Source organism: Euleptes europaea, chromosome 12 (genome assembly GCF_029931775.1).
Source record: "Euleptes europaea isolate rEulEur1 chromosome 12, rEulEur1.hap1, whole genome shotgun sequence".
Lineage (NCBI taxonomy): Eukaryota > Metazoa > Chordata > Lepidosauria > Squamata > Sphaerodactylidae > Euleptes > Euleptes europaea.
Genome location: NC_079323.1, coordinates 23777372 through 23793384, shown reverse-complemented (window position 1 = coordinate 23793384; position 16013 = coordinate 23777372). Strand labels below are relative to the sequence as shown.

At 43.3% G+C, this 16013-nt stretch overlaps 1 protein-coding gene across 1 annotated transcript in view; it reads left to right on the top strand.

Moving 5' to 3' along the window:
* The window catches only part of FLT1 (fms related receptor tyrosine kinase 1), a 128860-nt gene that overhangs the window by 52600 nt on the left and 60247 nt on the right, over positions 1-16013 (top strand). The window contains exon 11 of the mRNA XM_056858160.1: positions 7300-7408. Coding sequence (XP_056714138.1) covers positions 7300-7408 — 109 coding nt within the window. The remainder of the gene's footprint in view (positions 1-7299; positions 7409-16013) is intronic.

The window sequence follows — 16013 nt, the reverse complement described above, 5'->3', positions numbered from 1 at the left end:
ATTGGCATAAAATAAATACATATTAGGATAAAAGGAGGTTTTAAAACTTGAATAAGACTCTTCCTTAGAATCGTGCACGTGGTTTAGAGTAGTTTAAAAATATGTCCCAGGAAGTTGGCAACTCCTGCAGTAACCTGAGAGTGACTATCACTTAGGAGAAATCTGACTAGCTCCTTATCGGTGCCGCCAAGGCAATCTTTCAGGAGGGGTTCGATGATCTGTTTTCGAAAGGGTGACATTTATCAGACCATGATGCTGAAAGGTGCTTCCAAAATCTAATCAGACCAGTGGGCCAGATCAGACCAGTGGGCCATCTAGTCCAGCATCCTGTGTCACACAGTAGCCAACTGATTACATGGCCAGCAACAGGGCATAGAGTCTGAGGCCTTCACTTGATGTTGTCTCCCGACACCGGTATTCAGAATTTTACTGCCTCTGAATGTGGTTCTCTTTAGGCACCATGGTACTAGCCACTGATAGACCTCTCCTCCACGAATCTGTCTAGTCCCCTTTTAAAGCCATCTATGCCTGAGACCATCACTACATCCTCCGACAGTGAATTCTGCATTTTACTCACTCGTTGAGTAAAGAAGCAGCGCAAACAGCCTTGTGAGTTAGATTATACTGAGAAATAGTGAGTAATCGCTATAAATTATACTGATAAATGCACAAAGGTATCCAATGAGTTTCAAATGCTGAGCAGTGATTTGGAGTTCTTCTTCCTCAAAATCAAATCCCATCTCTTTCTATTGCACCTCTTTAGTATGCATTCGTATAGCATGTACATATGTGCGTATGTATATATGTGTGTGCGTGTATATATGTATACATGCACACACACACATTCCACTGTTCACAGCTCTGTGGAAATCTGCCTTGCTGTCCATGTAAATAATCGCAAGCAGATTAGCTCTGTATGGTAGTGCGTCTTCAGTGATTCACTGGAGTTCCTCTGCCTCAACTAGTATTAAAAGGGCTGTTAACAATTAGCAGTAGATACTACTTTGGAGTCTTAAATTCTCGTTTTGATACTATCTGGGAATGGACAGGACAAAACGTGAAGCATCAGACTGAATAAAGTACTAAGTGATATGAAATTCCATGCATTCTGAAATCCTTACTCGGCTAAGTCGAATGCCAAACACACCATTTGATGCCATTGTGTAATGTCCTTGTTTTTCTGCGAACGTTTCCCACATATCTGGCTCTCAAGTGAATTTGCTCCGAGATGCAATGCTGGTTTATTGGACTCCATCCCGCATCTGGTTGTTGTAGTCCACCATTTGAAAAAAATAGGATGTTGAAAATTTGGAGAGGGTTCAAACACGAGCCACAGGGATGTTTGAAGACTTGATAAGATTGTCTCACAAAAAAAGGAAGGTTGGGAATTTGATTTGAACACAGCCTGAAATTTCCTCCAGGGTAAGGAAATAATACCGAAGAACACTTCAGGATTTCATATGGACTTCCAGCTGAATGCAAATAGTCCAAGAAGAGGAAGCACAGTGTGCTTAACATTCCTCTTTTGGTGCTTCCTGGGGGTGTTATGATGCTGACCTCAATGTTCAGAGCAAAAGTTATAGAAGTTTTGTGCTCAGGCTGTTACTGCCTTGAACAAATCCACTTCTTTTAAGAAGAAAGAACCTGGATTATTTGAGGAGGCAAAGAGACAAAATTCTGATTCCTAATGGCACAACCCGTATTTTTTAAAAGGTACTTCTGTTGGGGAAACTAGTGATGATTTTTCCAGTCATTTAAAGAGCAACTGAGATATATAATGTAGCAAATGGTTGTCGTGATATGGGAAGTCTATTTTCAAAATATGTGTATTCTGCGTTATCTTACCAAAGTGATGTTGGCTTACTGCAGTAACAGATCATATCATAATTAAAAGTACTGAGAGGAGCCAAAAATAACCAATAGATCGGATCAGCAAGGCAATATACTGCATAAATTGTACGAGTCGTTAGAAAACATTCACAGCCCCTTTTTTTACAGGCCTTAGCTGTTCTAGTGGCAGAAATGTGCAACTTCTACCTTCTTGGATCAGTCTTCTGCCTGTCTGCTGGGTTTCCTGCCTTTTCTGGCAGGCTGTCTGTCCTGCCCTTTACTGTGAATTCAGTGGTTGTTTTTAGCCCTAGTATCAGATGTATGATGTCATAGCCCTTTGTATGACAACACTCAGGGAGAAAGGATGGGACATGTTTACCTCACCTATGATGAGAATGTACCTTGAGTCTTACTTGTTTTGGACATAGGAATAGGAGATGGAGAAGTGTGTTTGTATGCAACTTGAGAAGAGAGGGCATTTTATTGGGGTGTATTTTTGGAGAAAAGGAAATATAGTTTAGTTGAAGGAAAACTGGAATGTGATGGGGGGCTCTGGAGTTTGGGGACAAATCACTGAAGTGAAGAAAACCTGCAAGAACATTCAGCTCTGTATAGGAGGGAATCCCACGTCCCAATTAGCTATCTTTGCCTTGTAGTCACCAATCCTAGCAAAGGGGGAAGAGGGGGAAAACCCAGAAGGGATCCATACAGATGTCTCTTTTTCTGCTCACGGTAGAAAAAGAGGCTGGCCCACTAGCAACCTCCGATCAGCAGCAGACAGGAAGATAACAACATCTATTCCCATGTGCTATAGACCTGGCTCTGTACCCTTCCTCTTTTCAGAAATGATTGATAAAGAAATCAGCATCTTTCTGTGGGTCTAAAACCTCAAGAAAGGGCTGCTGAGAATGTTCACAGACCCCAGTGAACCACCACAATGCTGTTCTCAGCGCTGCGCTAGGGTTGCCTACCTCCAGGTACTAGCTGGAGATATCCTGCTATTACAAGTGATCTCCAGCCAATAGAGGTCAGTTCACCTGGAGAAAATGGCCGCTTTGGCAATTGGACTCTGTGGCATTGAAGTCCCTCCCCTCCCCAAACCCTGCCCTCTTCATGCTCCGCCCCAAAAGTCTCCACGTATTTCCCAACCTGGAGCTGGCAACCTTAAACTGCACACATTATTCTGTGAATTACGGTTGACTTCTCTCAGTTACAGCAACGGCCAATTTTTTCCCTAGAAGTCTCACCTAACTTGGTTTCTGTACATATGTATGCATAGTAAGGAGCTCTTTTGGAAAATACACAGCATTAGAGAAAGAGGAAGTTTATCTGCTTTATTTCTTAGTTCGGAACAACAGGCAGGGGTGGAGGGAACTGTGACAAAAGCTGGGCCTTCATTGGGTTGAGCTCTTTCCAGTGATATATTTGGATCAAATGTCTGAGGGGTAAAATGAAATAATTAGACTGGAAGAACAAGTTGAGATCCTTTCCAAAAAGCAGTCTAAGCAGATAAAGCAAGTAGGGCAAGCGAGTGAAGTATTAACAGGTTGGGGCAAAGGTCTGTGGACTGCAGGTAGTACATGCTTTGTTGCCCAGACAAAGCCTGCTGACATTTGCCTATAAGAACACAGAAATCGTTCTCCCTTCAACAAAAGACAGGAAGTAAACAGGCCCCACTTTTTAAAAAAATGAAAAATTCTAGTCAACAAGCTTGTCAAATTCACCGCCTTGGTTTATTTAACATCACAGTTGTGCCCAGAGCTCCTGGGGGGGGAAAGGAGCCATTTGGACCTAGGGATGCTGACTATTCGGACAGTATATTGCTCCTAGGTACTGATGCTGTCTCCCAAAGAAGTGAGCCAAAGCTAGGGTTGCCAGCTTCAGGTTGGGGAATTCCTGGAGATTTGAGGGTGAATCCTTGAGGAGGGCAGGGTTAGGGGAGGGCAGTGACCTCAGTGGGGTATAATGCCGTAGAATCTCTCCTCCAAAGCAGCCGTTTTCTCCAGGGGAACTGATCTATGTAGACTGGAGATCAGTTGTAATTCGGGGAGCTCTCCAGGCCCCACCTGCAGGCTGGCAACCCCAGCCAAAGTCATTCTGTGGGACAAATTTAAGTGTCGTATAGCATTCAGTAGGGGCCAAACTGGCTTCCCCAGCCCTTCTCCTGATACTGATGCCTGCAGTGTCAGGATCCCAGGGACATTTGTTTTATCATCTTTTGGTTTTTCTCAGCGCTCAGCTGCACACAAGCATCCTCTAGAGATGAGGAGGGAACACCATACCAAAAGTGTAGCATGATGAAGCTATGGAAATCAAGGAATTGAATTCTATATCATTCATGTATGAATGGCAGAACAGAGTACCTTGAGAATGAATAGCAATTCATGCATTTGTTTTATACCATAATGGGATCCTATATTTGTTGTTTCAAGTATTTTGGTTCTCTATATGGGTTGGGCCCTGACCTGGATGGCCCAGGCTAGCCTGATCTCGTCAGATCTCAGAAGCTAAGCAGGGTCAGCCCTGGTTAGTATTTGGATGGGAGACCACCAAGGAAGACCAGGGTTGCTGTGCAGAGGAAGGCACTGGCAAACCACCTCTGTTAGTCTCTTGCCATGAAAACCCCAAAAGGGGTCGCCATAAGTTGGCTGTGACTTGAAGGCACTTTACACACACACACACACACACACACACACACACACACACACACACAGGTTGGAGAGAAATGGGTTAACTGTCCAGTGTCACAGCCCCATTTTGAATTGGGTCCCCTGTGACCGCTGTTTACACTTTTAAAAAGCAGATCTGTTCATGGATCTCCTGAGGTCATGGCCGATTTGACCCTTATATGTATGTTTCATAGGAAACGTCTACAAAGGCAATAATTACTAGCTGCTTCTTTCATGCATGATTTGACTGATTCTATTGAAAAATGTTGGCTTTCATAATTCTGGAATTTCCCCTGTCATTTAAAATATGTTGGCAGGGCAAGGGGTGTTTACTAGCCTGTGTACTACTAAGGCAGTTTCCCACTGATCAGCATTGACACAGAGGTTACTTAGACAGCAACCCTAAGCAGGTCTGCTCAGAAGTAATTTCCATTTTACTCAATGGGGCTTACTCCCAATAAAGTGTTCTTAAATCTGAAGCCTCAGCTAATTTGGGTCTTCATATGTAGCACCGAGCAGACTTCAACAAATGAAAATCTTGTGAAACCTTAAAGACTAACACAAATCTTTTCAGTGTAATCCTTAACAGGGTTACATTCTTCTAAGCCCATTACTTGGGAGTAAGCTCCATTGAACACTTATGTGCAACGTGAGCATAAGCATGTTAACTCAGAAGGAAGTCCTGTTCTTACTTAAGACTTACTTCGTACAAAGTATACATTGGATTGTAGCAGTTTCAAGCAAACATTTATTTGTTTGTTTAAACCCTCCTTTTCTCCCCAGTGGGTATCCAAAGTAGCTTACAACATTCTGCCTTTCTCTATTTTGTCTTCTCTACAACCCTGTGAGGTAGATTAGCCTGAGAAAGAGTGACTGGCCCCAGGTCACCCACCAAGCTCCCATGGCAATGTGGCGACTTGAACCCGGGTCTCCCAGATACTAGGCTGATAGTCTAACACCACTACACCATGCTAGTGTATAGAATCAAGCAGTAACTGGATTACCTTCATACCAAACATCTTTGAGATTCTGTATAATGTGTGAATGTTGATTATGGAGATAACATGGAAAAGATATTCAATGTATCTTCTTTCCAATATATGTTATACATTAGTGTGGTATAGGTCAATTTAAGTAAAAGCCAGCCTTATACTACATTGTAATTGTGATTTCTGTATGCATAATTGTATGGATCGAGTCAGAGAGTTCTCAACACACAGGAATTATACTTGTGTAAACAAGATTCTACCTGAGCCATATTGGATGAGTATAAGCTGGGGATCCACAAGGATTTATGGGGGGCATCTCATTTTCCTCTCCCCCCCCTTTATTCTTCTTTCCCTTCCTTGAAAGCTCCCATAGCCTCTCCCCTTTTTTCTGCTTCCCTCTCTTTCCCACCCACTAGATAACCTCCTTTATCTGCCCCCTTAGCTTCAGCTTTCCCTCCCTCCCTCAACCCGGCAGCATCTACCCGGGAAAACTATGGCCCAGTTGCGAAGTGCTGACCGATGGGGTAGGCCCAGTTGCATACAGGGAACAGCAAGAACTTGCAGGAGGCACCTAGTTTTTCCCCCTATATCCCCTTTTCCGCACTATTTCCCTCCTCCTGGCAACTCCCAAATCCTCACATTTCTATGCTTCCTTTTCTCCTTCCCACCACCAACCAACCAACCTACCTTTTATCTGCCCTTCATCTTCAGCTATATTTCTTAATTCATTTCTACCCTGTTTTTCTCCACAATCGGGGACCCAAAGCAGCTCACACCATTCTCCTCTTCTCCATTTTATCCTTGCAACAAACCTGAGAAGTTAGTTAGGCTGAGGATATGGAACTGGCCTGAGATCACTTGGTAAGATTCTACAGAATAGTGGCAGGCAGGTCTTTTGCGCTAAAAAATATATTAAAAATTAAATGAACAAAAAGGTGACTGGCCTGTTTTGACAAGGAATTTGATCCAAGAGTGTCATTCTGTTGGCATAACAATGCTTTGTTGGCAGAGGAGGGAAAGCTAACTTCCATCCGTTTCTGCCTCGCATTAAAGACCCCAGTAGGCTTTTCCATAGTGTTCTTGGGTGTCTCTTAATCCCAGGAGGAGAATTTCAAAGGGCTCAGTAGGAGTGGGGCGGTGGGGAAATCCTGCTTAGCCAGCTTTGTTTCACTGGCAGTAGTGTGGATCTAGACCAGTGCGGCCACAATTACTGTATGGTCTAAGAAAAAAGTAATGCATGCTCTCAAAATGCACTGCTGTGAGTCTTTCCATCCGCTGCAAATGACAATTCTAATGCAATCCCAGATAAAACATGCCATCCTTTTCAGCAGAAACCAGTATGTTAAAGCCAAGATATGAAACAGTTGTTTCCGGGAAAAGCTGAGTATGCCCTTCAGCCCCTCTGCCCCTTCCTCATTCATCACATGAACCTGTTGCAGATGGAGCCATCATTTCCAATGTTATTCTTTCCAATTCCTTTGAGTGACTGATAGGCAGCCTGTAAGATACAGCTCACTGCGCCACACCTCGTTTATTGGAACCTGTTATTGGTACATCAGACGTCCTAGATAAAACAGTCGTTAGACCTATGCAAACAGACTGTAATAATGCTGGTAATATAAATGTCTCTTGGGAAAGCTGCTTTCCTGTTGTTTTATGGTTTTTCCCATGGTGACCACTCCTGGTAGCTGTGCTGCCTTTCACTGAATGAACGGAACAAACGAATCATATCAGTGTCAGGATTCCGGAAGATCATCGAAAAACGGTTCAGTGAATCTTATGAGAACTGAAACGATTCTTTCCTTTCACAGACTGCCAGCATTTTGATTGTGGATGAATCCAAGGCATCTGGAATCTACACCTGCACTGCTTCCAATAAATTAGGAACCGATGAAAGAAGCATTCGATATTTCGTAACAGGTAAAGTACCGTTCGTGCTATATCAGATCATAGAAACGTTGGGTAGGTGGCATTTCCCCCCATTCCTCTTTGAGCAATAGCTATGTTAATTCCAAATACCTGGCTTTTTAGACAGCCAACAGATTAACTTGCAGAGTATATCAGAAATATGATAGCCCAGGTGTTGGTGTGGTTGTTCGCTGGTTCCTATCACACATGGGGTATCCTTGTGTCCCCTTTGTTGGCTGGACTGCTGTAATGACACAGAATGTTTACAAACATTCCATCTGGGCCAGCTATGCTGCCAGTGCAGTTGTAGCTGTCTCATGTACATAGCGTGGCATAGTACAGGAACACCTTGTTTTATTGTGCTTCGCTTTATTGCGCTTTGACGATATTGCAATTTTCGACCAAGTCTATCGGTGCCATTTTTCCAACGGCATGTGCTCACTTCATGTCTCTGTGTCACATTTTGGTAATTCTCACAGTATTTCAAACTTTTTCATTATTATTACAGTGCTTTTGTTTTTAGACATAATGCTTTTGCACACTTCATAGACTACAGTATAGTGTGAACATAATTTTTATATGCAATGGGAAACCAAAAAATTTGTGTGCTTTATTGCAATATTTGCTTTATTGCGGTGGTCTGGAACTGAACCCACAATATAAGAACATAAGAACATAAGAAAGGCCCTGCTGGATCAGACCAAGGCCCATCAAGTCCAGCAGTCTCCTCACACAGTGGCCAACCAGGTGCCTCTAGGAAGCCCCCAAACAAGACGACTACAGCAGCGCCATCCTGCCTGTGTTCCACAGGACATAATATAATAGGCATGCTCCTCTGATACTGGAGAGAATAGGTATGCAGCATGACTAGTATCCATTTTAACTCTGCAGTGTGACTAGTATCCATTTTAATATCTCCGAGGTATGCTTGTAGTCAGAAAGTAAGACTAGGAACTGGGACAATCAGGTCTGAATCATTGCCAGAGACCTTAAATCCACTTGTCTCTACTACTACGCACAAAACATTCGTTGAGATTTACCAAACACTTTTTATCCAAGAAGCCAAAACCGTTTTAGGCTGAACTCCGCTTCTGTGATTGTATGAATCCCTTCTAAGTTACTATGGGGATTAACGCATGGGCAGAATGTTCCTGGTTCGCTCCTCTCTCATCTCATTTTAATCCGAGACTGGATAATCAAACGCATGACGCTAGTTCATCCCACTATGAAACATGAGCTGCTGGAGGCTCCCCGTGCATTTGAGCCACTCATATAACGTGGGATAGTCCACAATGTGGGATAGCAGGGGAGTGACATCGCCCAAGGATTGGCTGAGGGGTTATCCAATCAAAGGGCGATTCTCCCCCTTTTTTTTTCTTGGAACACCAGCGTTCCGGTATACCATCGTCTCAAAAAATAGTCAAATAAATCCCCACAAATAAAGCCCTCACACGACCAATACAGTGACGGAATGAGGAATGCAGGGAAATGGCGGGAAAAGCGGCAATTGCTCGCGCAGGAAAGGGGGCGGGATGGGAGACTGGAAGCGGCTATTGCTCACGCAGGAAAGGGGGTGGGACAGGGGATGGGAAGCGGCAATTGCTCGCGCAGGAAAGGGGGCGGGATGGGGGAGACCGGTAAGGGGCATTAGTAACGAGCTAGTCGAGTCTTTACATGCATGCCGGCGTTCCGGTAATGTGGCGAACTAAAAAAAAGTAGCGGTTTAGCACCAAAAAGATCGCTAGAAAACAGGGATTGCTTAATCCGTTTGTTTTTTTTTTGGCCTTAATTTGCGCCTAAGGTGGGTCCGATGCGCAGCCCTTGGAAGGTCGTGCGTGTGGACCACGGGGATTCGCTACTTTTAAGGCACAAAGGCGAGACAAATTGGCCATGCGTTAAACCCCTATGTCATATAGAGCTGTCATATAGAGGATGGTGCCGAGTTGTTTTCTGTTGCCCTAGAAGGTCGGACCAGAACCAACGGGTTGAAATTAAATCAAAAGAGTTTCCGCCTAGACATTAGGAAAAGTTTTCTAACAGTTGGAGCGGTTCCTCAGTGGAACAGGCTTCCTTGGGAGGTGGTAAGCTCTCCTTCCCTGGAGGTTTTTAAGAAGAGGTTAGACGGCCATCTGTCAGCAATGCTGATTCTATACCCTTAAGCAGATGGTGAGAGGGACGGCATCTTGGCCATCTTCTGGGCATGCAGTAGGGGTCACGGGGGGGGGGCAGGGAGAGGCAGTTGTGGATTTCCTGCATTGTGCAGGGGGTTGGACTTGATGACCCTGGTGGTCCCTTCCAACTCTATGATTCTATGATCAAGTAACCTTTTCTCCTTCCATGCAAATAAGAAACTAAATGTTCCAGTTCTTTGGTTCTTGCTGAAGGGAAAGGGGAGGGAGGAGAGCACCTTTAAACTAATGCCAGTACAAAAACGCTGATGGCTATGAACAAAAGGCCAGGATGCTAAGAAGGATTTCCTTTCAGTGTATTCAAAATAGATACTTCAGAGTTAGACCGAGTGCTTGAACTTTGTTAGGTTTTCATCTGTTTCCAAAATTGTTCTCATTTGATGGCTAGTTTAACCTAAGAATTTGATGGCTAGTTTAACCGAAGAACAGGAACGTATGTGGGACAAAAAGAAGCTGGTTTGTAGGGGACTGTTTACAGGTCTGTGCAAGGGTAGGAAATGCCCTGGGACTTGTGTGAAATCACACATGAAGCTGCCTTGTACTGAAGGCCAGTATTGTCTACTTAGACTGGCAGTGTCTCTCCAGGGTCTCAGGCAGGGGTCTTTCACACCCCTTAGTGCCTGGTCTTTTTAACTTGAGATGCTGAATATCAACAGAGCAGAAGAATTGAGTCTGGACAGGTTTTGGTCCCGGTGCAGATCTTGCGGCTGTATCAGGTGGTCTGTGATATCTGTATCCCTTCCATGCATTTCTGACTTTGTTTACTAGATGTTACGTCAGTCATATTAATGGTTACCTGTGTAAACACTGATAAGAACCGTGTTCACAAACTACACTGAACACATGTACAGTGTACACTTGATTGCTCTTTGTAAGTGCGTTGAGAAATTCTCATGTTACTGTCATTGCATGTACAACTGAACGTGTGATACAAACCCCAAATTTATCCAGGTACTGGTCCGTGTTTTCATTTCTAAAGTGAACACATGTTAGCTCTTTTTTGACCATCAGATGTGTGCACATGCAGGCAGCATGTACATATGTAGGGTTGCCAGGTCCCTCTTTGCCATGGGCGGGAGGTTTTTTGGGCAGAGCCTGAGAAGGGCGGGGTTTGGGAAGGGGAGGGACTTCAATGCCATACAGTCCAATTGCCAAAGCGGGCATTTTCTCCAGGTGAACTGATCTCTATCGGCTGGAGATCAACTGTAATAGCAGGATATCTTCTATTACCTGGGCAACCCTATACATATGTCCCCTGTAACCTGTGAACAGGGATAAAGAAATAAATAATGGGGGGGAAATATACATAGAAAAGGCATATCTGTAAATCATGGTCTATCCTTTTTGTTTGTTTGTTTGTTTCCAGGATCAAATATTATTTATTGTCAGCTGTCTCCTTAGACTTTTCCTTGAGAAATGACTGGTGGTTTTATTTCATCTCCAACATGCACTAGTTCACAAGACTAGTGTGACTGTTTTGTAAATATGTATTACTATACTGCCCTGACCTGGATGGCCCAGGTTAGCCTGATCTCCTCAGATCTCAGAAGCTAAGCAGGGTCTGCCCTGGTTAGTATTTGGATGGGAGACCACCAAAAAATACCAGGGTTGCTGTGCGGAGGAAGGCACTGGCAAACCATCTCTGTTAGTCTCTTGCCACGAAAACCCCAAAAAGGGGTCGCCATAAGTCGGCTGCTACTTGACGGCACTTTACACACACACATTACTATACTGATTTTCAAACTGTGTGGCTCCAGAGGATCCATATGAGCATCTGTCTAGGACACCTATTTAGTTTGTGCAGTGCGATAGCCATGCCTTTTAGATTTCCTCAAACCCAGAATGCATCCTAGACACAACAGAGACCTGTGCTTGAGTATTGCTGAGGATGGTTACTAGTCGTGGGCAAGCTATGCTTCCTGGGACATTTGTACCCCTTACTGGTCTTCCCCTTGACAAACTCCTAATAAGCTTTTGAGAAAGCCCAGAGTTTTGTGGAACACAATTTTAAAACCATTGTGTTAGTACATTTAAAAAATGTACTGCTCTTCGTTGCCCCTTCATTCTCCGTCCGTATTCAAAACGAGCCCCAGCTAGATTGGAGCTGCTTTTCCAGGGTGGGGTAGTGGTTAGACTAGGATCTTGGGGACCCAGGTATGGGAAGCTTGCCGGGTTACCTTGGGCCAGTCCCACACTCTCAGCTGTACCTATCATACAGGGTTGTTGGAAGGATAAAACAGAAGAGAGAACAATGTAAGCTGCTTTGGGTTGCCACTGGGGTGTAAATGAAATAAATAAAAATAAGTAAAAGTCTTCCATGATGTGCTTCAATGAAGTTAGGAACTAGGGTTGCCAACTTCCAGGTACCAGCTGGAGATCCCCTGCTATTACAACTTATCTCCAGCCAATAGAGTTCAGTTCACCTGGAGAAAATGGCCGCTTTGGCAATTGGACTCTATGACATTGAAGTCCTGCCCCTCCTCAAACCCTTCTCTCCTCAGGCTCTGCCCCAAAAACCTTCCGCCGGTGGCTAAGAGGGACCTGTTAGCCCTATTAGGAACTGTTTATGCAACCATACAGACAGGAGAGATCTTGTGGATTTTTCCTGTAGATCTTCACAAAAGGGGGATGCTTCTATGGGGAAGCCCAATGTGTTTGAGGGGAAAAAAGGTCGATGTCACTGCTTGTTCCTTTGGCATTTAAAATCAGAGCTTTCCCACCCTGCTTTTGACAAGATGGGGTCAGGCCTTTGTTTGAGGAGGTCAGCTGTCGCTATCCCAGGTAGTTTACACTTTCATGTAAACTTTAATAATTAAAAGCACTGTAGCAACTGTCCCATAAAGAGTGACATAAGAGTGGATTGTATACTAAAGCCTACTTCACCGTTGTTTTCCTTAAACCAAGAATGCATCCTATATAATAACAGTGATAGCATATAAGCTTAATTTTTCGGACCTTTATGGTAGCTCCAGAATCTCAGGTTATCTCTGTAAACCAAACCGATCCATTTTGTATCTTCCATTCTGCTCCATCAGCCTGATCCTTCCCCTATTTCTGCCTGTTTTGCTGGCACACAGCAGGACCCTGGGCGTGTTTGCAATTACTGAGGGTGAGACAGGAACAGCCGCTGCCTTATCTTCTGGCTGACCAGTGTCACTAAAGGCATTTTATTTTGAGATTCCTGATGGTGCTTGGCAAAGATAAACAAAATCTTCCATCAGGAAACCTGGGAGCTATTTCCACAGGAAGTTTCAAATCACTAAAGTAAATAAAAGTCTTTTTACATTATTCCAGCCACTCATTACCCAGCTTTAACAAATGCTATAAGGTGTTACCAATTTGTGTCTTTTAAATGCCCCCCCTCTCTCACCCACACACCCACAAACACACAATATACTTCTTCAGAGTTAAGATTAAAATAGTTATACTCTGAAGAGTGCAGTGCCTGAGCCTGGCTTAGAAATCTTCTTTTGCTTTTCCTTGACCCTTATTGTGCAGACATCACCTTTATTTTCAGCCACTGGTATACAGAAATATCCCTACGTATTCTAGTGCCAAACTGAGAACTGTGTGTTATAGCTCCCCTGTTAGGCCACATGTTGAATAGGCTGGAATTTTGCTTGGTGGAATTGCTCCCAGTGCTAACATCGGTACAGTCCGGTAAACAAAGACAGGAAATAATGGGGCACAGGATCCAACTAAGATGCTGACATCAAGAAAGTTATGTGTCAATATTGGTCAGGCCACAAAAATCCTTCAGAGGCTGCAAAGCAAAACCATGCCCAGAGCTTTCTGTCTTATCGCACAGAAGTCTGAAAATAAGCTTCAGCTTATTTAGAACTTGATGTTTGTAGTCTTAGTATAACTGATATAGAAATGGGTATGTATTATATTGAAATAGTCACTATTAGATCATTAATTAAATGCTTCAAACCTCTTTGTTTTTCAGTGTGTAATTAAGAAGATTGTTAAATCAATAATTAGTATTAGAAACTAACAATCCAAGTTTAACGCTGATGAAGGGTGCATGTATGTATTGTGTGTGTGTAAAGTGCCGTCAAGTCGCACCCGACTCATGGCGACCCTTTATGGGGTTTTCAAGGCAAGAGACTAACAGAGGTGGTTTGCCAGTGCCTTCCTCTGCACAGCAACCCTGGACTTCCTTGGTGGTCTCCCATCCAAATACTACCCAGGGCTGACCCTGCTTAGCTTCTGAGATCTGACAAGATCAGGCTAGCCTGGCCCATCCAGGTCAGGGCATGTATGCATAACTATATTATATTATATTGAAGCTCGGACACAGACATATTTTTTTTCCGATTCCCCCCCTTTCCCCCTTATTCTTTTTTTGTACCCCTCCATATAAAAATAAAAATATAATAGAAAAGAAAATCAGCTTCAGCTTTCCCTATAAATATTGGCACATTCCTGAGGTTCCTAATAGTAGTGCTCATTTTAGCCTTGCAGACAGAATGGGATCTACTGTTTTTAAGAAGTTAGACACATTTTACTAGGAGGTAAAACATCCAAGCAGGTGCCAGTGGGAATTGAACAGAAAAGGCAGTAGGTCTCCTAAAAGCTAGAAGGAATCCTTTAAGTCATATAGAGTAAACTCATATAATATATATGCAGAAAGTTAAAGTTGTATTTACCAAGGCATGGCCAAGGGCCAATTCGAATACAGGAAATATTTATTTGTGCCCAACGGTGCAAGTGAAATATAATTGCATTAAAAATATTACCCTCAAAATTCTCCTCTGTGGATTATGATGGCAAATGTTTTTCAGATTTGTGAATGTTTTCCAGATACCGTTTCATGTTCAATGTTGTCATTCTAAAAAAAATTCCAGTAACACTTACCTGTTTACAGCATCTGACAGTTGGTATGCAATCGCATTTGACATCATAAAGAATTGTTGAAGCAAAAATAAACAGGAGTCCCATGGTGCCTTAAAGGCCAATTACAACGGTGCTAGAAGTGACACAGGACTCCTGTTTAGGTCATCAATATGTTTGATGACATCAATATGCTGATGACACCAAGGTCTTTTCCCAGACTGCTTAATGGTGATGGAACTGTCCTGAGCCAATTCCTGGCTCCTGCGGTTCAACTGCGGCCTTTAAGGCACCATGGGACTCCTGTTTATTTTTGCTTCAACAATTAACATAGTTACTTTTCTAGAACCACAGCTCATATTCTGCCACTCTGCTCAGCCAAGTTTAAAGACTTCCTCCAGCCCAAGAAGACTTCTTATACTGAAAGTGGCCCTTCCTCCTATAGAAGAGACTCTTCCATTGGAGGAAAACTCCTTGGGTAGGGTTGCCATGTCCCCCTTCACCACCGGCGTGAGGTTTTTGGGGTGGAGCCTGAGGAGGGTGGGGTTTGAGGAGGGGAGGGACTTCAATGCCATAGAGTCCAATTGCCAAAGCGGCCATTTTCTCCAGGTGAACTGATCTCTATTGGCTGGAGATCAGTTGTAATAGCAGGAGATCTCCAGCTAGAACCTGAAGGTTAGTAGGAGAAAAAGACACCACTGTACTACTATCAGGAGATTAGGAAATCAGTACAGGGGCGACAAAAATGTACAATAACAAATAATGTTAAGTGCAACCACTATTTATCCTATGGTGTCTAGTTACAACTATACATCTAAACATACAGTGTTATGTACAAGCATACAAAAATAACAAGCACAACCAAACAAGTCCACATGGATGGTGACACAGACAATAACAAAAATATTCACAAAAATGCAAGGTCTTTTGCAAGCTGCTTTAATGATAACTACCCTTCGTGGGAACTAACATGCATCCAGCAGTTTGAAATTTAATCTTTAAAATGTGCAATATAAGAGGAATCTATATGAAGGACTGATGAAGAATTCTACCCATAAGAATTTGAAACGGCTGTATCCTCCATCAAGTTACTCCTCTAAAATTGGTATTTCTGCTAGAATTGCACACTTACCTGCATGGGACTTATAGAAGAATGCAGCACCTTGCAAAAGACCTTGCATTTTTGTGAATATTTTTGTTATTGTCTGTGTCACTATCCATGTGGACTTGTTTGGTTGTGCTTGTTATTTTTGTATGCTTGTACATAACACTGTATGTTTAGATGTATAGTTGTAACTAGACACCATAGGATAAATAGTGGTTGCACTTAACAGAACCTGGAGGTTGGCAACCCCATTCTTGGGCCAGAGGAGGATTTCAGACTTCCACTGAGAGGAGTGATTAGGATACAAGCCCTTGTATTTCCTCTTTGCATGGCATCAGGCATTTAGCAACTATTTGCACATGATACAGAGAATTATTGATTATTATTATTTTTTGCCGTCCAGTCACAGCTGACTTATGGCAACCCCATAGGGTTTTCAAGGCAAGAGAGATTCGGAGGTGGTTTGCCATTGCTTGCCTCCGCGACA